The 27507-nt window shown below is 40.3% G+C and overlaps 1 protein-coding gene across 2 annotated transcripts in view; it reads right to left on the bottom strand.

Moving 5' to 3' along the window:
- The window catches only part of jade2 (jade family PHD finger 2), a 231785-nt gene that overhangs the window by 103297 nt on the left and 100981 nt on the right, over positions 1 to 27507 (bottom strand). For both annotated transcript variants that reach the window (XM_085289614.1, XM_085289613.1), the window contains exons 5-6: positions 8337 to 8491; positions 2339 to 2550 (exon numbers count right to left, since the gene is read on the bottom strand). In XM_085289614.1, the coding sequence (XP_085145740.1) occupies positions 2339 to 2550; positions 8337 to 8491 (367 nt within the window). The remainder of the gene's footprint in view (positions 1 to 2338; positions 2551 to 8336; positions 8492 to 27507) is intronic.

The raw sequence follows: 27507 nt of genomic DNA, 5'->3' as shown, positions 1-27507 counted from the left end.
TTAAAGCACAGCTGGGTTTTGTATGATCAGAGCTCCACCCAATTCCCCTTCCGCTATCACAGAGGGGTGCCATGGAAGTCTTTCATGCCAGCATAACAGCATGCTTATATGTTTCTGATAAGATCCAGTCCCCAGGGTTAGAAACAAAGTGTTATTTTATTGTCAGACATTATTTACTCCTTCATTGTTAGAAAGGGTCTACTGTGGCAAGCGAAGCATACGTAATGCCTCTTTTTCTACCATTATCCCTATCACCTCAGATCTATCATATCAAAGCATTACTCCTTTAGTTGAGCCTCAAATGAAATTTAGACGCCCCAAATCCCAGACCATCACGAGGGAAGGACACATCATATTTCATATAACTGAAAAGGCAGAACACACATTCATATTAGACTTAGAGGATGATAAAACAACAGAGACAGAGAGAAAAAACAAACAACCTTCAAGGAAATGAAACACGAAAGTCTCAGTCTTTGTTAAAAGCAATTAAGGGACTCTATTGATGAAATGATTTTATTGATCAAACAAAGAACCTCAGCAAGCATGGCCCGTGTTTCACCTACCGAGCGTTGGGGAGACCACTTTACCAGGGAAGGAACAGACGATGTGATATTTTAGTGTGGTTACACACTAAAAGCAATATTACTTAATACTGCTGGGAGCAACCTTTTCTTTCACCGCCTGCTACAATTTGTTTCCATGACACCTCAACTTTTGGCTCGTACCTATTTTTACTCAACAAATACTACTAGGAAAACACCAGAGGCTCCTAAGAGTAATGTTTTGATGACTTGATCCAAAAGTTATTTATGCCCCGCATTCTTGAAATATGTGCATGAGGGCACACATGCAAGGAAGAGGTGATGAAATATACGCTTATGCCAAAAACCTGCCCCCCTCCCCTCACCCCCAACCGGTTGCAGAAGATGGCAGCAACTCCCTGAGCCTGGTTGTGCTGGAGGTTTCTTCCTGTTAAGTTTTTCCTTCCTAGCGTCCTTACCTTTCAGTCTAAGCACCTTGAGCCGACTGCTGTTATTTGGTGCAATATAAAGAAAATGGAATTGAAAAAAAAAAAGAAAAGAATTGGACTTGAATGGAAATAGCGTGCTTTCAAACATGCTAAGGTGAGAAAAACCGAGATATTTTATATATTGCTGTGCTTCTTTATGAACAGTAAGAGCAGCCACGCAAAGCTGTTATGAAATGGAGTAAAAATGCGTTATATTTAAGATGATTCATATTTCCTCCTGTTTCACAGTCTGGCTTTTGATTTCATATGCAGAAAAAAATTCTTTATAGTTCTGAAAAATGAGAGGAGACTTAACCTCCAGATTCTGATTGCTAATTTTTGTCTGATAGTGGGAAACCGAGCAGGTTTTGTTTGAAATATCAAAAGCACTGAGCTCAGGATGTTTTTCCTAAACTTGAATACTCATTATAAAATCCTCGTGCAACTTAAAGGAAACATTTTTTTTAACTTGGATTTTTCTTTCGATTTTAAATAAAATTCAGCTGAGGTGGAGGCGGAGGTGGACACAAGGTCGTCTGGTTGGGAGTAAAGCCCAGACTTGAGGCTGTTTTCGACATTGGAGCGCGGCTCGCAAGGTCAACTGCCAGTCCCGGGCGGCCGCAGCCTCCACCACAGGCGGTCTGCTGTTGCAAACGAGAGGCTAAGGTGGGTTTCTGAGGTTTACCTACGGAAACTTTGTCAGGAATTTCAAATCTTTGAATTATCTTGGCTCAGACTGAACTTTGCAGAGCTTTAAGTTGGGGGTCACGACACACAGCTGTCAAATAAAAGGTGAGAGTTGAATTTGTAACGCAAGAAAAAAAGAAAGGCAGTTAGTGCAACACAGTAACTGTTTTAACACGATTATCTTGTTTTCATTACCATCGGAGGCCACAAACCATAACTGAAAATAACACTGAATTAGTCGCCCAGGACTCGTTTATTAGAGGAACTGGAGGTGACAGATTAAAATGAGATCAGTTCTGCAGTGGTGGGAAACTTCTTCCATTCTGTGTCATAACAGCAGGTAAGCAGGGGCAGTCTGAAGGGAGTGATAGTGTGTTAGTGCCAACTGAGCCGACACAATAATTAATATTCTGTCACCGTGTGACAAACACAGCAGAGCCCCTCCAGCTTCAGGCTGTCACGGGAAGTATTTGTGAAAGAACTGCTCTATGTGCACCTTTGTGCAGTTCATGTACTCAGTCGCCTTCTTATTCTGCAGAAACCTACAAAAACTCCAAACGCAAGGAGCATACAGTGCATACAACTCCACAAGTGTGCACAAACAAAAAATGTGAAGAACTTGAGCCCATAATTGCTGACCTGATGAACACAGACATTGCACTTGTCACAGAAAACCATCTCGTTGCCGTCCTCTCCCTCCGGTGAGCGGCAGACGTCGCAGACCACGTCCTCATCGTACTCGATGCCCAGGCCTTCCTCTGTCTCGATGGCCTGCTGCATCTTCTCCTGGCACACACTCTCCAGCTCCACCAGAACGCACTCCATGGTGAGCTCATCGAGCTCCGGTAAGCCTGGCGGTGAGAAAACAAAGTAAAAAACAAAAAAGATTAGTTTGCATTTGTCGTACAGACGAAAACTGAACCAGACAGAAACTAATCATCCATCTCTTGTGAGGCAGGGAATTCTTGGTGATTAGAGGATTATATTTTGTCTGGTGCTAAGCTGTTTTTTGTTTTACACATATTGTTTTCTTTGAAAGCTTGAAGACTCAAGCACGGCCTCTGGGAGAATGGATGAGTATTTAAGAAAATACTAAGCCTGTACAAAACAATTAAAGCTAAGAGTAGAGTTCCAAGGTCAACACTCACTGGTTTCTTTGAGTTCCTTTTATCGACAAGGATAACAGAAACGAGAAGCTGCTCATATGAAGTTCAAAACAAGCAAGCCAATTTACAGATTTCAAGTTATTTTGGGCCTAAATGCTTTGCATAACACTAATTTGAAACACACACAGCCTTCATTTGCGTGTTTATCTCACAAGGTCACTTTCTGTTTCTTCAGGGCGGCTCAGGGCGAAGCGTGCTGAAAATTAGCCGAGAGAGTGTCAGCTGGAGTCGACTGCTAACCAGAGTAAGAAGAGAAATATCACATGTGCTCTGCAGGCCCATTAGCTACCAAAGCCAAAATTTGAAGAAAAGCAACCAAAAAATAAATTAAAAAGTGCCATTAAGCCTTTGTTGCCCTCAGCTTAGCTCACTGTGCCAAAATGTGTCGACATTAGCATCAGTATCCCTGCTCCATTTGCATCTCAAAGTAATGCCTTGCTCTAAGGCTGGTTAATTGTTGATGAAGACTGATCTAACTGGCAAACGCAAGCCTTCTTCCTCATGAAAAATAAAACGTTTAAGATACCAGGAAAGCAAACAGTCTGGTTTCCAGGATCGTGGCGAACAGATGCAGAATATTATTATCTCATTACCTGCGATAAGATTACAGTGATTATACAAAATGGGTAACAGGAAGGCATTAAATCTAGTGTGAAAATTTTTTTGGTTTTGTTTTTTTTTTTCCCCTGAAATGCAAATGATTATTTCGATAACAGTTTAAAAACCGTACAAAAATATTCTAAACGACACACCAGTGTGAATGCTGGCCGTACATGATGTTCACACAGATTAAATCACAGACTGCACAATCTCTGGTCATCATTTTAAAGTTATGTGAAACCTTTGCAAACCTAAGATCCAGGGACCGGGATCGGCCCAACAGACACCCCAATGCGCCCCATTTGACATCTTTGGAAAATAGATGGGATGCATGAATTTTGGACTTTCAACAGTGTTAAATAAACTTCACAGTTAGTCCTCCACCACAGCCATTCAAATGAGAGCAGAGTAAAGTAATAGTTAAAAACATTAAATGAAAGAAAAGTTCCTATTTTTTCACTATTTGTTATAGAAATGTTTTTTATAATGTATCCACAGTAAAATACATAAATAAATGAATTCAAAAATTGGATTGGAAATAATGAAATACATCTCTGCAACTTTTCCCCTAATTTTACAGATTTATTTCTTTCCATTTAATGAGTTGTGCTGACTGATGTCTTTCAATAACTACAGCAGAATTTCTCTACCACCTTTTTCTTAAATATTGAGATTCTCACTTAAGATCAAAGTGGGTTGTGTGTGGCCCACAATGTAAAATGAGTCTGGCATCGCTGCTTTAGAGTAAAGACTGATACGCACGGAGAGAGTTGTGAAAAAACGAGAGAAACTTTTGAGTTGTTCAGATGCAAACTTGTCGTGGAAATCAACATCGAGCGATGATGATCTGATGCTCATGTTTCTAAGCAAGAAAAGGAAGAATCGGGGATTCTGGTTTCATCCAATTCTAACGAGAAAGCTGTAGCAGCGAGAATTTCATGGTTTGAGCCTTAGGTTGAAGCTGTATCACGACAGCTTTCGTACGTATTTCAGGATGTCAGTGGGGCAGTTTGAGCTCCTGTAGGAGAGATGTAAAATTCGAGCTTGTTCCAAAAAAACAAATGCCACAAATTTGTCCATCTAAAGTACGCGGTACGCCCTTCAGATGATTCCTGATTAATACAGCTAATCAGAGGCCAGTGTCATTAGAGTCCTGCATGCAGCAATCAAAATAAAACTTTATCAAGTCTGTAGCTCTGCATTATTTTTTGACTCATTTGTAGGATTTTGCACTCAGTTGGGAGGTTTTTATAACTGGAGTGGGTCAATTTGTGGATCTTATTTATGTCATTCATTCTCTTCCAATCAAATAATAATATTAACTAAGCAGCAGCATGATTTACTGCTCAGGTTCTTTTTGCCAACAGGGTGAGCTGCTGTTTAACCTACCATACCCCTGCAATGTACTGAAAATAACATCGACTTTATTATGATAGCCAACATCTGCTGCTGAGGCAGAAAACACGTGAATTGGGCCTCGAGCTGGAACGTCGACATGAACAAAGAAAGAACAAGAAGAAGAACACACGTGATCGTTGTCGTGGATTCAGAAGCTGCTTCTAAAGCCGCTGAAAAGGGGAAGCGGAGTTAGATATTAACCTGCCGTGACATTTACATCATGAACTAAGCACACATACCTAAGACCGCATTATCTGTTGTCTCCGTGTTTGCATGTGGCAGCTGTGAGCACATGCAGGGATTCTTTCATTTTTGTGTATGTGCAGTATTTGTGTGTGTGCTTAAAAGTAAAACGGAAATTAACACAAACACACACAAAAAACACAACTTCCTTTTCTTCATGCTTTGATTCTTCTAGTCTGCCTGACTGCTTTGGCTTTCAAACTTTCATGTACACTGTGCCTTAATGCACTTCTCTAATTGTATTTCTATTAATCTACTCAATGCAGCATAATGCTAAACACTCTGATCTTACAGTAACCCAGAGTTACTCATCCTTATAATCAGAATTCATGTGTATTTAGCTGCTGTATTGACCCAGTTTTCTCCAAGAAGACACATTTTCCTACAGCAAAACACAGCTGCCAACAAATATTGTAAACACGTATGATATCATTGAATGTTAAAAAAAAATTATATTTGATTTTGTGGGGGGAAAAAACAAAAAGCACAAGCCACAAGCTGGCTGTGTCCCAGCGGCACAAAGCTGGATTTTCACAAGAAAAGTTGTTAGGCTCCAAGTTATCCGCTTGTAATACCACATGTACTGTGTGGCAAAGTCACCACAGGCTGGTGCATCTCGTGCAGCTTCATACTTAAGATACGCTGCTGTTTGTGCAAACCGAGCAAAGGATAGGGAACAAGAGACAGAGAAGGAGAACAAAATGAACGATTTAGCCTAGTGTGATTAGGAAACATAACTGAAAACTATCAATTCAATTCAATTTTATTTATATGGTGCCAATTCACAGTTGCTTCAAGGATTGTTAGATTGTAAGGTAACGACCATACAAGAAAGAAAACCCCACCCATCAGATAAGCCCCTATGAGCAAGCACTTGGCAACAGTGGGGAAGAAGAACTCCCTTTTAACAGGAAGAACCTTTCGGCAGAACCGAGCCCAGGGAGGGGCGGGGCCACATTCCATGACAGGTTGGTGCATCTGATTAATCGCATTGCTGTGATGCCATATTTTTTACGATGTGGTTAAAACCCACCCTTGTTTATTCTGGAAATAATAATTAAAAAGTGTCTGGGGTTAAGGAGTAATTGTGTTTCCAGGTAGCAAAACTGTGGCATCACAACAATGTGACTGGTCACTTGGACTGTTGATCCTGGATTTACATCAAGGGGCAATCGTGGCTCAAGAGTTGGGAGTTCGCCTTGTAATCGGAAGGTTTCCGGTTCGAGCTCCGGCTTGGACAGTCTCGGTCGTTGTGTCCTTGGGCAAGACACTTCACCTACCGCCTACTGGTGTTGGCCAGAAGGGCCGATGGCGCAATATGATGCGCCTGATTCAGGGTCACCTCATCCAGCAGTGATTATAAGTTTAAGAAAAAAAGTAAAGTTTTAAGCCTAATTTGAAATTAGAGATCGTGTTTGTGTTCTGAACCCAAACTGGTGCTGGAAACTGAAGGGTGTGCTACATGAAGCACTTTGAATCACCTTGTTGTTGAATTGTGCTATACAAATAAACTTGCCTTGCCTTGCCATGAATGATTGAATGATTAAGAAAGTGCTCTACTGGTATAATCTGGTACCAAGAGGTACCATGTGACGGAGTCTGATTATACAAGTCTTTGTATGTAGAGGGAAGGATTTTATATTCAATTCTTGATTTAACATGGAGCCAAAGAAGAGAAGCTAATATTGTAGAATCAGCTACCAGCTGAAAGCAAACAGTGTTAGGGCTTAACATTTACCAAGTTTCTTTGCTTTGTTACTCTTCTTTAGTAGTTTTTAGTAGTTTGTGTGCTTAGTGGGAAGTTATGCAGTGGTACATTGTGCAACCTGAGCCTGCAGGAGTTCAATTTGGGCCTTGAATAATTCAGTAACAGTGTGCGGTGTCTGAATTGGCCGTACCCGTCCAGGTCTTTAAATGTATATTTGAGACTTTTTGCCAATTTTGACAACCCTAAAGCTGAATAATGCAACACCATCGAACAAAAGTCCTGAAATAATCAGCGATTGCAGCATGTCCAGGATCAACATTTGGTCTCCAAGAGCATATTGTGAACACAAACAAAAATACACAGATAAATCTAAATAGGATGTGCAGCACTGAGACAGAAAACGCTGAATAATCCCATCATGATTCGGCAGCCTCACCCAGCAGAACCAATCAGCCGTCTGTTTGTTTTGTTTAGCGTTGAAGGTTATGAGAAGCTTCTGCCAGTACGCGTGTGTATGCGCATGCACGTCCGAGTTTGATTTAAAGTGAATGTGCAGCAGAAATAAAGCCTGAAACCCCAGCGGGGATTTATAGACACAATTATTATGCTTTATCTGAAAAGAGCCAATCAGATATTGAGTAAAGTGGCGGAGATGAGAGAGATGCTCGGGGTCAGCAGTTGTCACCATGGCAAAATGGGGGATGTAGAAAAGCAGAGAGGAGAGTGTCAGGAAAAAAGGAAGCGAAAGGGAAGGAATAATGAGAATGGAGAAAAAAGAAAGAAAAGAGGCCACACAGCAACACTACAACATATTCACAGCATCTGCAAGTTTCAGAAAACCTCATTTTAAGGCTTTTTCTGTATTTTTTTTAATAGAGTGATTTTTCAATTTAAAAAAGAAATGAAAGGAAAGGCTGGTGTTTGCTGGAACCTATAAGATAAAGGTTCTGAGACTATAAATGGGTGGTAATGGAAAAGAAAAAACACAGACCTACCTGTGAAATGAAAAGAAAATGCTAAGGCACCTCTTTAGCTGATTAATTCTTTACTTAAAAACACCAGTTGCCAGTCTCATTCCTCAGGAGAGCTTTCCAAATGAACTGAATGTAGTAATAAATCAACAAAAATAATTAAGTAATAATATCTCTTTAAAACAAACTAAAGAGTCGCTCCCATGCTTTCCTGTCAAGCTTATAAAACCCTGGGTAGAATCTCTGATATTTAGCTTCAGCCCTACAGGGGGAATGAAATTCACACACTACCCAGCTAACAACTCCCATGAAGTGAAAACACATCATTTATGACACATCGGGGTGAGTCACTTCATAGAGGTCAACACTCAGACGAAAAACAAGTCAAAACACATCATTTCCAGCGCTTCATCCTTTACAACCGTGTTTACAGCCTTTGGAAAGTCTTCTGACGCTACGCAAGCGGAGTGGAACGGCCCTACATTTACACAGGTTAAGTGAGATTTTCCTCAGTGTTTTCAGGCTATTATTATCAATAATGCAGTGCTTACCCATCTGTCTGAACTCTTGGTTGACTATCTGTAGCCAGGCAACATCCAGGTCATCCAGGTCATAGCAGCTGTAGAGCTGGGTGGGAGGAGGCCGAGTATCACCTTCCCTCTCCTGCCCGTTGTTGGACAGACCACCTGTCGACTCCGGCAGCGACCTGCAACCAAAACGAAGATGCATGCAGAGAGTTTTATTTGTGCGGCCTGGAAGCAACAATAACTCTAGTATCCAAGAATATCCTCTGAAGCAAATGTCACATGTTGTGTCGATGTCACTGGTTGTCACACAGAATCGGATAACTGCCAAAATTCAAGTTTGGTTTGTTATCCATGCGCTATCCTCTACTCTCTTTTAGTGTTACACTGTATTCGGTGACTTTGAAGTCCTTGTGAAATTCACAGATCTGTGAATTTTTTTTAAAACTCCATGTGCTCTGTGAGGAAAGTGGCTCATTATACCAACATGAATTACGAGGAAGTCCTTACAGACAGGTCCTGACCTCATTGTCCACAAGTACTGAATCACAGTATGACGGATTAAAAAAAAACAAAGACCCAAAAGACCCAATGACAAATCAAGCAGTTGTGGCCAGCAGTGACACAACGCTCCTCCAGGCACTGTCTAGTCTCTGGAGCCTGGGGACCAAATGTCTGTCTGTCAACAACAGCAGGAAATGGGGTCAGGAACTCTGCTCAACCCACTGGGAACCAATAAAGACTAATAAACACACGCAGGCCCACATAAAGCATTGGGACGCTGCAAGAACTAACAAACACGTGAAAAGACACAAAAAAATCGCATACCCGCCATCACGAAGGCAGTGACCACACCCGAATAATAGGCGAAAAAAAACAAGACAGCATTTACAGTAGATCACACACACGCACACCACGATTTCTCCAAAACATCTCTGTGTTTAGCATAGTAACAAACACACACCCTTTTATTCACTCGCTTGCCACTGAAGTCGAGACCTTTGCGTGAAAAGGTGAAGTGCGTCACGATCACAGCAACAAACAACAAACAACCTTTAGCTCTCGGTGTTGCTCCCGGCCTTCAACGGCTCATTATCGCACCGCTTACTTATTACCAGCCTCCTCCATTACTACTGTCACATCAAACAGCGCTGAGATCATCTTCCTCATCTTCGTCATCATCATTATCCTCCTCATTATCACCGCCACCACTGGTGCCGTCGTGATCACAAAACAGCTGCCACAATTTAAATCCGCTGTCTTCACCAGAATCACGTTTCACGGGAGTTGCCAGCTCAGTTAAACGTGAAAATAACACAAACCGACGATGTAAAAGCAAAAAAGCTTTTAAGATAAATGTTATGAACAGACCAGAATAAGTTTTTAATCTGGTGTATACAGTCATCTCATCCAATGAGCTTTCTGCAATAAAAGGCTCGACTCAACTGGTTGCTTTCTGGTTGTATTATTATACAGAAGCAAGGTTGCTGAGCAACTATGTCATTTTCCAGTTAAGTCGGCATCCTGCAGCAACTATGTCACTATTTGTGGAGGAATTTCTGGATTAGTGTTCAAAACTGTGATGTTCTCACTCTGAACATAAGCAGTTTATGTGCGTTTCTGTTACATTTCTATAGCTGTGTATGTAGAAAGTAACAGATTAGCAATTTCTGACACTTAATCTGAGTTATCACTGTCTTATTGCCGTTTTATCACAGTCTTGATCATTAGAAGACTCCAACTGACTGCAGGATGGGGAGCGCCGTCCTGGTCCCCATCTTCAAGGCAACTATTTCAAAAGCAACAAGACTGCAATAATTTTGTTTTCCCTAGTCTCAATATATACTGTCTACACAACATTTACCCCAACTTTCTTGTAACACAGGTCTAATCTGTTTTTGAGTCATCCAAGTCAAAGTAGCCCAGAACACAGCACAGTCATTGTTAACTTGTGTGTAGGGATGGGTACCGGTGTCCGGTGCCATGATGGCACCGGTTCTGACATAAACGGTAGTAACCAGACCGAAAAGCAGCGCACATTTCGGTGCTTTATTTCGGTGCTTTTTTTTCCTGAGCTGTGATACACTTCTAGCCAATCATTTTACGTTTCCGAGGATAGTAGGCGGGGCCAGGTACGTACGTTCAGTTAGAGCAGAGCTACAGATTAAAAATGTCCAAGGCGAAGCGGTCAAAAGTCTGGCTGTACTTCACAGCAAAATATGCAAACTCAGCAGCCTGCAACAAGTGCTTTAAGCTGATACTGTGATACTGTCAAAGGAGGTAACACCAAGAATCCGATTAAACAGCTGGCGACGCATAGCGGTTTTTTTAAAAGCCGAGAAATGCGCCGTATTTGATAGCTTGCTGCGAGACCTCACACCGTGCACGTCGGGTGGGTTGCCAGTTATCGGACCCGGAGCAACATCCCCCAAAAACCCGAAGAATAGAGTCCTGGCCCCTAGCCCTGCCAGTGTAGCAGAAATGATGAGGATGATGATGCAGCAGCAGCCGTTCTTCTCTGCGTGAGTAGCTTCATGTTGTTCGTGTGTAATTTACGTTGAGTAGGCTCACCACGTTATTACATTAATGCATGTAAGGTGAACTAGCAAACATCATCATAGCTACATGCAGCTGTCTTCTTGTTTGATGGCAGATACTCCCTTCACCCTGGCCAAAAAGGCTAAAATGACCAAAGAAAAAGTGGGAAACAGTTAAACATGAGAGGTTTTTGGACAAAGTTTGTGTTTTTTCCATTGATTAAGCACTGCTTCCAGCCAAGAGTGATGCCATATATGCCACATAGCTGCAGAAAAGGCACACATTGTTATCTTTTTACAAAAAAAAACAGCTGAACATGAGAGGTTTTTGGACAAAGTTTGTGTTCTCCATTCTTTAAGCACCGGTTCGAGCACCGTTTAAGCACCGGCACCGTTTCAAAAGTACCGATTTGGCACCGGTATCAGATAAAACCTAAACGATACCCATCCCTACTTGTGTGTACTCTGATTATTATTATTAGTATTTCAAAACCAGAATTTTAGCAGTACAGAGAAGCAGCATTGAAACAGCTGCTGGTTAACATGTTGTCTTTAATTTCTGTTTGGCATGTTTAGATCAGAACAGCAGAACGAGATCCAGCGTTATTTGGAATTTGACTTTATTAAAAAAGTCATTCTTTACTTTATTTATTATCTTTTCAGACCAGTTCTACTTTTTCTGCATAATCCATCATATAAAATTTAATCAAATAAAAAAGTCTCATTTTGAAACTTGTTTTATTAGTTTTAATCTTTTAACTTTATGCGTGTTGCTTCCCACGCAGAGTGAACAGCAGACACTAATGGTTTTGTCACTTTTTACAGAATCAAACTCAAAGTGATGTCAGTAATTACAAGCTTTAAACGCTACATGGTTGCACGCTGTCCCACACTCCATATTATCCATTGTTGATCTACACGGACGCCACACGCTCGTACGTCATTGTCGTCATTGTCATGAGACACTCTCACAAACAAAATCACGGTTTAGTAACGCAGTACCGCTGCATGCTTAGTGGAAAGTGACGGTAATCTAATTAATCCCCTTGCTTTACTCGTTACTTGAAAAAAGTAATGGAATTACATTCAGTGGAAAGGAGTTATATACTTTCCACTGAAAGTCAGTAACATTCTTGCAGCTGTGGTTCACTGATCTTCCTCCATCATCCAAGTATCAGGTAGAAAGCAAAGCTGAATTCGAATATATTTATATACGAAGACAAAACAGCAGGAAATCAGACCCTGTTTTGGCCTGCTTTCAGGCTGATATCTGACACTGGACAAACAGGCCTGGCCAGTTAAGTGGCAAAGGGGAGAAAAGAGATGCACAAACACACACAGAGGGAGAATAGGTTCCATAATGGGGACTCTGGGCTGGCTGTTTCCGTTATGTAACTTTAAAAGCAACAAGTGTCTTATTACAATGGAGGCTGGTGTTGTTTCATTATTAAAGGATAAGGCTGGTGTCATTCTATAGACACTTGGCTTTAACAGCAAATGCTGTAAGAAAAGGCCCAGAACCAAAATTGTGTTAGTTCACTACTCCTTACTCCTCCCCGTATCCCACTGGATCTTACTGAAAACATAAATCCTTTAAAATGATTCCTACATATAGCACATGGGTAATTTTTATTTTAAGCAGGAGAAAATCCTTCCTTTGATGGGAAGTATTTCTCTGCAGATAGCACAGGTGATTCTGGTTAATAGGATGAACAGTACTAAGAAAAATTTTTCAGTATAATCCAGCAAAAGCTGAATACCCAGTCCATAATGTAATAACCCATCAGCGGTGTAATATGCTGGGATGTTATCAGCCCAGTGCTATTGGATTTTATGATACTCTTCATGTTGTTTATTTTAATATGGACTTTATTACATTTTGTTTTATGACTGGAATGGTGTTTGTTTGGCTTCTAGTGAAACATGAAAATGATAAAAGAACAAAAACAGAGATGAAAATTCAAAATTTTCACACCAGTTATATCCGTAAAATAGCTGAAAAGTTAGATGTCAATCGCCCGGCCGGTACCAACATCAATCTGTGAAAATAGATTGAGTTTTTCGCATTAATCAGTCCAGAAAGAGCTAGAACAAACATACAAGAGACATACTGATTCATCTTGTAAAGTAGTTAGGAACCATTTCCCAATTCATTTTACTCTCTTAACGATATACTCTGGCTTAGATGTAAGTTAAATGAGATGGAAAGAAACAACACGAAGGGAAAAGATTACCTCACAATAACATCCAGTCATACCACGTGATGCTTATCAGGAGTAAATGTGTTCCTCCTTTGATAAGTATCGTGTATCCTACAATCACATGGACATCATTCATGCACACTCACTCAGTTACACAACGTAGGTAAACAAAAGTAGGTGCACAACTTCTCCCTTTGTCCAGGTTTTATCAAATCAGAGGAGGTGGAGATAAAATGCACAGTCATCCGTCAATACTGAAGACAATTATAGTTTCCAGGAAAGCTGTAAATAGATTTTCTGCCCTTTTATGGTTAAGTGCAAACTGGAGAAATTATTTTTTTAAATATTAGATTTATTTCAAAGTCACAAAGGCTGGCTCATCAAATTTCAACAACGGTACTACCTTTTTATAGCTTTGTTAACATGAAGTGAGGCGAGCATTTCTCATGTGTAAAAAGTGTGTCGCTATTCAGGTTGATTTCTGCACTAAAATACACCCACCATCCCCGTTTGCCTTAACAGCATAGATTCAACAAGGCTTTGGAGATTTTGGTCCGTGTTGACATGACAGCATCACAGTCTCTGCAGATTTTTGAGCTGCGCGTCCATGAGGTGAATCTCCCATTCCACCACATTCAAAGGTGGATGATCTGATATCCTCGTGTTGGTGTTGTTCCCTCGTCATCATAAATAATGTTGTTCCAGGTTCAACATTGCAAGTGACCAATCACCTTCTCCTGATGTCATCCGCGACCTCGAAAAAAACAAACGCCTTCAAAAAATCTACTTCACTTGCGAGAAGAGAAACCGCCTCTGTAAGGACAATATGTATAATGCTTACGGTTTATTAAAGAAAAGTATCCTGAAATTCAAAGACTTCAAGTTCCTGGATCGGCGGACAGAAGCGGTTTCTCTTCTCGCAAGTGAAGTAGATTTTTTTAAGGCGGTATTTTCAAAGGCACAAAAGGGGGACGTCACAACAATGTGATTGGTCACTTGCAATGTTGAACCTGGAACAACATTTATTATGATGATGTGGGAACAACACCAACACGAGGATATCAGATCGTCCTCCAAAGGTACTCAACTGTATTGGGATCTGATGACTGTGCAGATCATTTGACTACAGCGAAGTCAATGTCATGGTTCAAGAAACCAGAATGCTTGAGACTACCTGAGCTTTGCGACATATTCTGTTGAAATCAGCCATAGTACACTGATCATAACGGGATGCTCAATACCAGGCTGTTGTGTCCTCAACCACTGATAAAAGGCAGGATGGAGCCATGCTTTTTCTACTGTTCAGATTTTGGTGAGCCCTGGGTGAATTGGAGCCTGAGTTTACTGTGTGGTCTCCTGCTGCTATAGTCTATCTCCTTCACGGTTCATTGTGCTGTTCTTTATACAGCAGAGATGCTCTCCTTCATACCGTCATTGTAGTGAGTGGTTATTTGAGTTACTGTTGCTGTCCTATCACCTCTGCCCTTAACAGGACATTTTCACAGAGAAAACCGGTGCTCACTTGACATTTTCTCTTTTAATGACCATTCTCTGTAAACCCAAGAGATGGTTGTGTGGGAGAATCCCAGTAGATCAGCAATTTCTGAAATACTGAAACCAGACAATTTGGCACCAAACACCATGCAAGTCAGTTAAATCGCCCTTCTTCCTTATTCTTATGTTCGGATCGAACTTCAGCAGGTCACCTTGCCCACGTCTACATGCCTGAATGCATTGAGTTGCTGTCGTGTGACTGAATGATTTAATATTTGTGCTTAAAATCAGCTGCAGGTGCATCTAAAGTGATCGGAGAGTCTATTTTCCACTTTTGACGCTGTTTTTCTTTGGATGTATATTTTTGTGACAATATTGAGATCATGACAAAGTACTTTACATATTTATTTTCTTCCCCATTAGAAGGAATTAAAGAAGCATACACATCTGACCTGAGAACTATTAGGAAAATTTTAGAAAGATAAAAGAAGACAATCAGTAAATACATTTTAAGCCAAAGCCAATAAAATCTTTATTCTATAAGATGCAGTTGTTTTAATTTCTTAACCCTTTTTCTTCTGTTTTCTTTGGAAACACTTCTGTTTGCGTTTGAGAAGCTCTACTGAGAAAAGCAACGGAGGGAGAGAATTTAAACCTTTCCTCCTCGGAGTCATAACAACACAACACATGACTTGGCTTTGATCTTAATCGTGTGTGCAATGAAATATTCAGAAGGAACTCCACGCGTTGGGGGCTCTGAATCCTAAAACAATGCAAATCAAACACCCTCCACCTCCCCTTAAATCCCTCTCTTCAGCTTGAAGCCCCTGAGCGGGACTGCCGTTCCTCTGCTACACGGGATGTGCCTCTGGGGACCCGAGGAGTGGGAACTGTAAAAGTATATTTTGCGGCGTAACACCGCTGAATAGGATGTTATGCGAGCTTGGACAGCGAGGACGGGAGTTTTACATGATTGGTTGTGCAAAAGTGAAAAGAAAAAGTGAACTGGGTCAAATTACTGATGCGAACGATTCTTACGCTTTTGCCTCAGTGAAATATACCAAGATTTTGGCAGCCTTACTGGAAAAAATCATGTTATGTCTATGCTAGATCTCATTTCACTTTCTCATGCTAAATGTTTGGCAGGTCACTTGAATTGTGTCTAAAGGGAGAATAATGCGTCTTCCTGGTGGCCTTTTGATCTTTATCATACACATAGAAATAGCAGGAAGCTTAGGGGAATCCTCTTGTACCAAAGCCAGTATTTTATATTAAAAGCTTACCTGTAAAGAAAGGTGTTCCTAATCAGTAAGCGAGTGAAACTGTCATGCAACAGGTGCAGAAAGAGCTGTACAGTTTCACTGATACACTGGGTTGTAAAAAGTCAGCCGAGCCTTCTTCTATCTCCCAACTCCCATGTTTCTCACCGCTGTGTAAATCTCACTTTCCTCCTTTACACGAAATGCCAATAATAATCTCTTCTCAAGGAGGGATGAAGTGGATGGTGTTTACAGAAAATATTTCCAGTGTGAGTAAAGTGACAGTGGCTGGGCTTAATTCTCTGTCTGACTCTCTGCCCCACACAGGACATGTCTAGTTTAAACAGACCTCAACTCCTGATAGATCACTCAGGAAGAGCAGGAAGCCATTCTAAATGAGGATGGAAACATAGAAGACTAAACAGGGGAAAAGGGAAGGGGGGAGGGCATGGATCCGTATGCTAAAAATGAGCTGAAAGAAAGAAAGAAAGAAAGTCTGCTGTTATATAATAAGATTTAACTAAGCTTCGCCTTAACGTTCTCCATCTGCCACTTTAGTTTTACACCACACTACCTGTCAGAGAGAAATTCATGTATTTTAGCAAACTCTGAAAAGAAAATTCTGCTAATTAGCTCCAGATGATTAAATTTGCCAGCGACACCTGTCACTTCTGCTGGCAGGAGTGACCAAAACCTTCACCTCTTCAAAACAAGACACCCTGCTTAAAAATGAGAGCCATAATTAAAATTCCAGCCCTCATGGGTGCATTTTTTGTGACGAGAAGGAATTCAACGCTATTTGACACTATTTATGCTTACTGAGCTTCAAGGAAAATGAGCTCTGGCACTAAATCATACTGCAGAAAAACAATTAACTACACTGATGGCAAAATGAAATGGGTCCTAATCTGTGATGTGTCAGCAAGTCGATAAATCAAAGCCTATGCTGGCTTTGCAGGAACTTATTGGAACTTCGTGGGATCGTTTGAGGGCCAGGTAATTTGCAGAGAGTGAAATGATGGAGGCAAACAGTCACGAACTGGAAGGTGTGAGAGAAAATGGACATTCAACAGGCTGATTGTTATTAACTAGACATGTTTTACTATTTTCATCCCATGGAGTCAAACACTGATGTTGAAGAGACATCTTTATTTAGGAGGCACTGGTTTGGGAGCTGTGTATTTTGAACTGGTTTCACTGCTTTTTCACTTTTGCTTTAAACTTGCTGGTTAGGTTTAGGCACTCAAAATACTTGCTTATATAGGAAAAGACTGTGTGTGTTTTTTAAAAAAAAAACATAACACCCTATACAATAACAATGCATCTTTAAAAAAAAAAGATGTTTACAGATAAACCAATAAGTTTCAAATCCATTCATCAAACCTTAGCAACCGAGTGAGACCTTCTAGACTGAGAGTTTTAGAAACGAAAGCCACACTCTGTTATTGTCGGAACAATTCATTAATCAACTTTGAGAGTGGGGGGCATGAAAAGAAAAGAGAGTGACAATATTATATTAATCAATACTCAAGAAAGTGATCAGGGCAGGGTAAAAGCATAATGGTGCTAATCAGGAGTGGCAAGAAAAAAGGGGAGAAATGTTCACTATAGCTGGAAAAAGAGGCAGTAATAAAATACAGGTCAAAGCAAAGGAAAATGAGAAGGAATCGACTGAGTTCAGTTCACTTAAAGTCAAGACTTAAAGTTCTAGTTTGAATGTGTTACATGAATGTTAGCATGTTACATGAAAGTATATCACAGCAGAGAATATCCAGACAGTATAGATACAGTATCGCATCACAGACGACGACGTTTTAAAGTTTGGGAACAAAAAATAAAAATCCCCAAACACCTGCAGCCATTCTGTATATGTACAAAAACTTGATAAGGGTCTGAATACAAGATTAAACCACTTATCCAGACATAGCATTCTTGTCAGATGCAAACAATCACTTCCCAGTGTGTACACACTGGGTCTGTGTGCGTTTGAAATAATCTCTCATTCTTGAAATACCTCACTGTCACAGTACGGCTGAGAAAACTGGCTATTCCCTTTTCTTCCCTGTAATCCCTCTCTTTCTTCCCTTATTTTCACACCAGACTCTGTGTGGCTGTGAGAGAGAGAGAGAGAGAGAGAGGGAGAGAGAGACAGAGTGGAAGAGAAACAGAGAGAGATGGTGTGTTGTGCCAACACCCCCTTGTCCTTGGCCAACCCCTACAAATCCCCAACTCTAAAACACAGTCTCATATCTGCATGCAAACTGGAGCAGGACAATCAGGTCAGCATCCAACTTCCACAGGGTTACCGACTCAAGGATCCAGGGGCAAACCCCATCATGTGGTGCTGGAGGATGCGTGTGTGTGCGTGCAAGAAAGGGTTAACTCAGCGACAAAAATGCCTGTGCATCTTTGCAAAGTTTTCAACAGCGCTGTTGCAATATTTATATCTGTGGTAGCGTCTGCAATAATCGACTTTCTGACCACTCGGGGGCAGCAGAAATAAGTGTCATGCAGTCCGTTAATACACAAACAGTGTCACACCGAGCAGTTGTCGTTTTAAAGCGTTTTAGATGCTAAATTGGCCAATATGTGCGCAATGTTTGATAACTTCCTTTATCTGAAAAAAGCAACCTTATGTAGTCGGAACAGCGACTTCGAAGCAGTGAGTAAGCCAAAATACTAATGTGAATACTACTAAGGACGGTAATTAGGTTTGATTATTTTAATAGTCATGAAGATATTTTAAAAAATATATATAAATAAATATTTTTATGCAACTCAAATAGTTGCATAAAAATATTTAAGGAAGGTGGCATCATGCAAACTATTTGCAAGCGACCATTAAACAACAGCAGACAAAGAACACAACAATAACAATCAGGCATCAGACTGTACACAGTATAAAAGAAAGACGCAACTTACAGGTCTGAAAAGTCAAGTCAAGGTAAACCTGCACTGCTTTTAATGACCACCAGGGGTCATTACCCGTGGTTGTAAAAAGCCTTTATGTTCTACAGAAGTCTATGTTAAAATGATCGATGGTCTGACCTTTCTAAAGACTGTCCTGCTGAGTTTATTGTGTCAGTTAGGGCTCTGCGATATGACCAAAATCTCTTGTCCCCGATATAAGACAACGACAACGATATATATCACAAAAATGTTACATTTTCTGTAAATTCTGTGAATCTCTGGCGACTCGACTAGCGTGAAGTGTGTACCTAGAGTCGAGTGTTGAGTTGTGAGGTTTATTTTGTAGCACCTGACGGCTCTTTTTAGCTTCTCGTACGTAAACACTTTGCATACCATTTCACATGATTCGGTTTATTTTGAAAAATCTCAACAGGGTCTTCAGCTTTATTGTGAAAGGTTTATATGGAAAATAAACAAGCGGACGGCGGAGCCATGCGACAGTCGCTTGTGTAGTGCGGTTATATTAAATATAAGAGAAAGAGATAACTTTAAGAAATTCTACAGTGGCCAACAAAACGATGAAAAAATATTGCCGTAAACAGTTTATTTTGCAACACCATGAAACAAACCATAGCGTAAAATGAAACGATAGACGTTTTCATATCGTCATCCGATATATATCGTTATATCAAACAGCCCTGGTGTCAGTTACTCAATATGGGATTGTTGTTTAAACTGAGGTTTCTTCCTGTTAAAGGGGAGTTTTTCTTTCCCACTGTCGCCAGTGTTTGCTCAGGGGGGGTAATTTGATTGTTGGATTTCTCTCTGTATGCGTTACTGTAAGGTCTACCTTAAATAAATACCAATAAATAAATCAGTGATATAAGCACACACACCTTCCTGATTTCTGACAGTGTTGTTTTGGGAAAGTGAGTCATATTAAACAGAAAAACACACACAGAGTGATCCCATCTTTGTTATATTTATGTGAAATAAATAATGTAACCTCATCTCCCACACACACACACACACACACACACACACACACAAATATATATGTATATACACAGAAACTGTGATCCTTGGGAACAGTGAGTCACCTTCATGTCATATTCATGTCAATGAAATCAATCATCGCCTCAAATACACAAACATCATTTGCACATTGACCTTTAAGAGATGACTCACTCCTGTGAGGGTTTCATAGCAATCAGCTAGTGTACCGCATACACATACACACACTCATTAAAACACAAGCACAAATCATGTAACGCGATCTTCACTCTTTTAAAAAATACCCTTATTTTAAGAGCCTGATTGTCTCAGTGCTCTTGCATAGGCTTCAAACGCCTTTCCTCTTTTAAACGCAGATGCTTCATAAAACTGTTATCAAATCACATCAGATGACCCCATTAAATGAAACATTAATCACCCCTGTGGTATATAAAAATCAAGTAGCAGCGAATCGCAGGAGAAGACAGAATAGGCCATAAATATTAATAGCCAAAATACATAAATGTACTGAAACCAACTTTTCTTCCCCCCAAAAAAAAGTTTACTTGAGGGATTAAAAGAGAGGAAAAACAGTATGAAGAACTATTCCAACTTTTTTCAATAGAAACACCAAGAAGATGATGTTACAGAGCTGCCCACACTGCGTGACTGACAGCTGATCTTTGAGAGGTGCAGTGTAGAAACGCCACCATAATGAGCGCTGAGCACCAAAGATGGAGAGAACATTTTTAAAAATGAGGAGACTGAAAATTACCATTTTAAGTAGGAGCTCATGAATGCAAAATGTGGCTTCATTATAGTCTCTTTTCACCCCTCTCTCTCTCTTTATGTCATAGCTACTCGCTCTCCACCTCCTACATGGTGTAATATATCTGTTTGTCACAACCAAAACATTATACCTGCTTTTAATGCAAAGTTTTTCTGTTAGGGCTGCAAAAAATTACATATAAGACAGTATAAAAAAGAGATTCCTAGAATCAATGCGAGGAAGAGTTAATGTTTGGATCATACAGAAATAAGCCAATAAAATGTTTTCTAGGTAGGAAGCCATAAGTTATCTTTATACTATTCAATATAAAGAACTCTGGATAAGCTAAAGGAAAGACATAAGAAGATCTAACTGATTAAGTTGTGAACAGCAACCATGATCATCATTGAGAGTACATCCACACAGGTGGGGTTTTTTAAAATGTATACCTCCATCTCGATTGACGTGAAAATGCCCAAAAAAATTAAGTGCTGCCAAGAGGATGACAAAGCAACAGGAGCTTGTTAACTCTAACCATTTAGAAGCGTTGGCCAATTAGAAGCCTACAAACACTAGGGCTTATAGGGTCGTTATAGCGAGGTGCCGTCACATTTTCGGCTCGACTTAGCTCACTTACAACCCCGGTCGAGTAGCTATTAAAAAAGTACCTGGTCCCAGGTACTAACACTTAATGGAAAATTCTAAAAACCAAGAAGAGAATGGAAAACAGACAAAAATGTGCATTACCCCAACTGGTTGCAAGCGATTGCTAGATGTTGCTGGCTGACGCTGGGTGGAATGGGTCAGTCATCATGATTGCTCTGGTTGCTAAGTCGACTGATTGCTGCAGACAACCACAGTTTGCACGACAATGACAAACACCTACTTGTCTGCGATAACTCATTTTACTCTCAGAGCTCTAGTAAAACTTCATTACAAACTGAATTACAAACCGGAAACAGAGAACATTTGCCTTCGGCATAAAAGTTGCCAACACATTCTAAAATGCACTGCCATGCAAATTATAGGAGAGGCAACCTGCTAGCAATCAAAGCAAAGAAGTTTTTTATTGCAGCCACCTGTTTATGACCAATTTTATGCTGGTGACTGGCAGAAACCTCTAGAAACCACTCGTGGAATACAGGATAAGTGAAATCTGCGAAGTAGCCAACTTGATTTTTTTTAAAAAATTTTTACAATTTTTATAGATGTTTTAAGGCTGTAAAACCCCTCACTACATACTTCAGACACTTTTCTCAGACAGGCATAAACATTTTCACACTTTTCTCTCTTGTTTAAACACTCAAAGTTCAAACCTTGAAGAAAAATAAGTGCAGTATTACAGAATGAAACCAAAGCCACCGCAGGTGACGTCGTTTCATCGACATTGTTGTGTTTGTTGGGGAGAAAACTTACAAACATGCCGTACAGCACTTTAGACTCACACTGCTAGCGATCGAAGATTTATGTAAATTCGACAAGCTGACCGCATTCTGCACCACACAGGAGACACGGCACGAGATTGATTGACAATGGTCTACAGCAGAGATGGGCAGTAACGCGTTACTTGTAACGCGTTACTGTAATCGGATTACTTTTTTCAAGTAATGAGTAAAGTAAGGGATTACTATTGCAAAAACGGTAATTAGATTACCGTTACTTTCCCATAGGAACGCTGCATTACTGCGTTACTAAAACCGTGATTTGTTTGCAAGAATGTCTCATGACAGTGATGTAAGCGAGTGCGACGTTCGTGACAACAGCTGTCTGCAGATCAACAATGGATCATATATCAGTGCAGGAGAGAGTATGAGCGTGCAGCGTTTAAAGTGTGGAAGTACTGACCTTACTTTGAGTTTGATTCCATAAAAAGTGACAAAAACATTAGCGTCCGTTGTGCATGGGAAGAAAACTTCTTTTTACTCCGAAAAAAACCCTAAACAAGCTCCGAGTGCGCAACGACGTAATGGGAAATTCACAGAGAAACTCGCAGATTCTTCCACTGACCGCTGTGCCACACCTGCACCAGAGCACACCTCCGCCTGCCTCACTCCTGCTTTACAGGTGAAAATAGAGCAACAGGACCGCTAGTCTTTGATTTTATTTACTTTCTGCTGTGTTTTACTTGCATCTATTTGAAAGACTGAGTGTAAACACAAAAAATATTTTATTTTATGTACTGGAATGTGCAGAAAATAGGTTTAAATGTTAAACTAATTTCTTCAAGTCAGAGAATGTTGCATATAATTTAATTTTTGCTTGATGCATAAAGTTAAAAGATTAAAATGGATAAAACAAGTTTTAAAAAAAGAGACTTTTCCATTTGATTACATTTTGTATGATGGATTATGCAGAAAAAGTAGAATTGGGTTGACAGAGCTATTGCTTTATTACCTATTCAGGTTGTAAATCGTGTTTTTAAAAGTAACTAAGTAACTAAGTAATTAATTACTTTTGAAAATAAGTAATCAGTAAAGTAACGGGATTACTCTTTTGGGGAAGTAATCAGTAATTAGTTACTGATTACTTTTTTCAAGTAACTTGACCAACACTGGTCTACAGCCATTGTCAATCAGCACATTGTGTTCAGGATGCAGAACACAATGTGCTGTTAAAAAAAAAAAAAAAAAAAAAAAGAGTATGCAAAATTGCACCCCCCAAAAAATCTGCGAATAAGTGAGGCCGCGAAAGGTGAACCGCAATATAGCGAGGGAGCACTGTACACACTTTTCCCTAGAGCACTGACCAATGTCTAGGCCGATTTCACAACAGTATCCAGTAACCTCAGCTGCCACACACTTTTTGCGACCAGTGGTTGCTAGATGGTTGCTAAGCAATCGCTAGGCCTGAAACTCAGGTCAAATTTGTCAGTAACAAAGTACTATGATATTGTGTTAAACCTGACTTTAAAAAAAGCAATTAAGATGATAAAACCCTAAGAAAAATGTTTACCGGCGTAATAAATCGAGTGAGAACGGAGTGAATTCCTCACAGACTTCCTTCCATTCGCCCTGCTGGCCATTACAAAGAAGACAAGCTGTATCCCATCTTTATATACAGTCTATGACTGCTAGAAACTCTCGAGGGAAATCTAAACTATTTGCTGCAAGAAGCTCCACTCAAAGTAATGTACTTCAAAACAAATGCAAAATCCTAATAATAGCAAATATCAGTGGTTTTAAGAGTAAAGAGGTAAACTGTAATTTATACTATGGGCTCAGTTTTTAGATATTCTTGAAAAACTATTTTTTTTAAAAAGGATTTACAATGCAAGAATATGAGTGCATAATTTTGCCCTTTTGGTTTATCCCTTAACCCATGAGAACAAGGGGATTGAATTTCAGGCACTGTGTACACAGGAAACCAATGTCAGAGTGCATTTATAGTGAGCTGCCACTTTGTTCAGTGGTTCAGATGCCAGTGCGGTCTGCCCGTTGTCATGGATATTACTCAGACTTCTTAACAGTGTTTCTCTAAAGCACTGCAGGCGTCTGCACGGAAACACACACATACACACACACACAAACAAACAATGCATAACTTACACACAGATAATGCAGAGTACATAAACATAGACTCAAAAGCACATGCACACAGTCAAAACTTCCTCAGAGTACATACAAAAATCACACACTAACCACACACTAATAAATACACACAAGCGCAAACACACACACACAGACACACCACTCTCAGTATGCCATCCTGTTTGCCTTCCCTCTCCCCTCTCCAAACTCCCACAGATCCAACATAAACAGTAATATAAAAAAAAGAAACATCAAAATTTTTTCTTTCTGCCCCGGTCCTCAGATATGTGCAAATAATGTTTAACAAAAGAGACAAAGCGTACAATAACAAGAAGAAAAGAAATGTATGCAGCGAGGGGGATATGAGAAAGAAAAACGCAAAGAGAGAGAGGGATGGGTTGTGTATTTGCGCCCGGAGCAGGGTCTGGGCAAACAAGGCGGGGGAATGTTTTCATTCATATTTTCCACCCAGTTAGTCGAGAGGCACAGACGAGAAAGAGAGAGAGAGACAGTTAGAGGGGCGAGACACTGAAAAAAAGTGGGAAAGAAAGCGCGAGTGAGAGCAGATAGGAGACGCTGAGGATGTTTCTCATGTTTTGTGGCACTTTTTTTCTACCTGGGGGCTCAAAATATCATGTGGGATTAGATGCTATTAAATAAACAAGGATAACATCCAAAGCAAAAGACAATCAGCCGTCACAAACTTCTGTGTGGGGCAAAATAAAAGAAAATGAGGTTTAGCCTAAACTCCGCCAGGTAATTATAGCACACAGTCTCCCATTACTACCGAAATGCCAGAGATTTGATTGGCTCTCAATAATTCATTAAGGAAATAACACAAATGCAGCTATCATATGCGCACTAAAAGTGAGTCTGACGCTTAAAATATCAAATTCTGATTGGAGGTAACACAGAAAAAAATTCTGATTTTATTAAAAGTTTACCAGTCCACTTTTGATCGTTAGTGCACGCTGGAATTTCTTCCACTAACAAACCATGTTTGGCAGGATACACGAAAGCACGTGAAAAGCTTGCGCTGACCATATCACACAGCTTAATTTCACCTGTCAAGCTGTACGCACAATTTAAATAACTACAGCTGACAGCCTGCAGATAATGTTGTTTATTATTTTCCAGCCAAAGTGAAGGCCGGTGCTGACCATTAGATCATGCAATCTGATAATTACTCTTACAGTTTCTGGATGAATGAGTTTGAATTCTATTAAACCCAGAGACGAGGACAAAAAAAAAGCAGAATAAGCATCTGTTAGGAGTTTCGAACCAAAGCACAATATGTTTGCAGACATCTGCAGACCCGGGTATTTGAAACCTACATTATTTACATCAGCCGGAAGTCTTTGCTTGAACGCTGCTACAACTGTCGGCCAAATGAATAGCTTTGAAAGAGAATGACAGCTGCTGGTAACTTTTGTTTTTAGGTGTACCTGTTCAACCTCTTGTTAATGCAAATATCTAATCAACCAAATACATGGCAGGAGTGATTTTAGTGAGTCATGTATGCCCTACTTGCAGGATTTGTTAGCACAACCATAACTAAGGTTTAGAGAAGATGCTTCAAGCTGATACGAAGCCAACAGTAACTTGAGTATTAAGCCCTTATTACAACCAAGGTATGCACCAAGGAGCACATCTGTATATCTTGAAGAAGCAGACGATATCACAAGGGCCCAATTCCGTAAGCTAGAAACAGGAATTAAGGTAGTTCTGAAGTCAATGTGAGCACGGTGTGGCTAATAAAACGACCTGTGTTTGCAGATCATCACTTTCTATGGTGCGATTTCTAGTTAAACTCTCATAGAAAGCAGCAAAACAAAAAAACTCCACAAACTCACTTTGTATGGAAGGTATGACAATGCAATTGGTGTACTGCCCCTTTAAGAGGGTAGCAATCACTTTCAGGAAAAATCAGTAAAACATTACTTCACCATTACGTACAAATTATTTCTCACTTTACATGCCCCCACGCCTTACAAAAACAAGCTCTGATCTTTGTTTTGTGAAGAATGATGTTAACAACTTTGATGTTGACAAGTTTTCCACAGTTGATCCTCAAAGCAGGGGAGGAGTGTCACCCAGCTGAGCCACAATGTTCCCTATGTTCCTTTTAAGAGGAAACACTAATACATCTTTATATAAATGATTACACAACGCTCGGCCAGTTCACAAGAGAGGCACCGCGCACGCGTGTGTGCGTGCATGTGTGTGTGTGTGTGTGAGTCCATGCTGGGAAAGTGGGGGGAGTAGCTGGTTAAAGCGCACACACAACCAGAAAAAAAATACACACACACATTGAGGAAAAACAGATGAAAAGGCTGAAAAACAAACACAGACAACCATGCACCGAAACAGACAGACAGAGAGAAAATACAGACGCAAGTAAACACAAACTGCTAGCAAGAGTCTGTATACACACATTCATACACACTGACACAATGAATGGGACAGCCACACTGGTGGGAAACGCCTTCATTGTGCAGCTCTGTCAACATTAACTCCTCCCTCATTCATCTCTCGGCTGAACACACACGCACGCACACACACACACACACACACACGCACACACGCACACGCACACACACGGGCTCATTTGAAATTATAATCTAAAAATATTATTGTTCAGGCTAATATTGCTACAATAGTGAGTTTTATCTGTGCAACTGCAGAGTGTTGGCTGGACTTACTTTGCAAACAGGCAAAAAAAAAATATGGAGCTGCATAAAAAATAAACACTGATCTGCATATGATTCTGTCATGTCAAAGGCTTTTTGAGTCGAAAACGCTGCACAATTAAGAATTTATTATTCATTTTTAGTAACATTATTATAAATAGTAAATGATACCCCCCAATCTGGAAAACGTGTTGACTATTGCTAGACAGTCTACCTTTTTTTGGTCTGTTTTTTTATATTTTTTTAAGCAAGCACACTTTCAGTTGCATCCTACTGATGTGACTGAAGGCAGTGTTGTTTATTTAATTCAGTGCCAATTTGAACACAACCTTGGGAAGACTCCACAGCAACCAACAAGCCACTTTAGTACCTTTTCACTGATGCCGATGTGAGTTGTTTTATGGTAATTGGACATGAATGAAAGAGTAAATCTGTATTTCTTAACCACAGGAATGAACTGGAGTGAATGTGTCTCTCTGTGTTAGCCGTGTGACAGACGGCTACCTGTCCAGGGTGTACCCTGCCTCTCGCTCTGTGACAGCTCGGGATATCTCCAGCCAAACCATGACCCTGCCTTTGGACAAGCGAAAAAGGATCGATGGAGAAATGAACTGGACCAGGATGTAGCATCATAGTGTGAAAGTCTGATTCAAGGCATTCATGTAGTATGGGGGTACGATAGGGTTAGTGCTCATGAAATGGATAAGTCACATGTCTGTGAGGGCGCCAGTAATATCGTAGACCAGTGATTCCCAGAGTGCGAGTCGGGCCCCCTAGTGGAATAGAAAGGTACTGCAGGTGGGGAGCAGTAACAAAAG

Source organism: Mchenga conophoros, linkage group LG10 (genome assembly GCF_057382185.1).
Source record: "Mchenga conophoros isolate Kocher_MC1m ecotype Shallow Benthic linkage group LG10, M_conophoros_male_GT1.1, whole genome shotgun sequence".
Taxonomy (NCBI): domain Eukaryota; kingdom Metazoa; phylum Chordata; class Actinopteri; order Cichliformes; family Cichlidae; genus Mchenga; species Mchenga conophoros.
The sequence above is the reverse complement of the archived record's forward strand: the minus strand, read 5'-3'. Positions and strand labels throughout refer to the sequence as shown.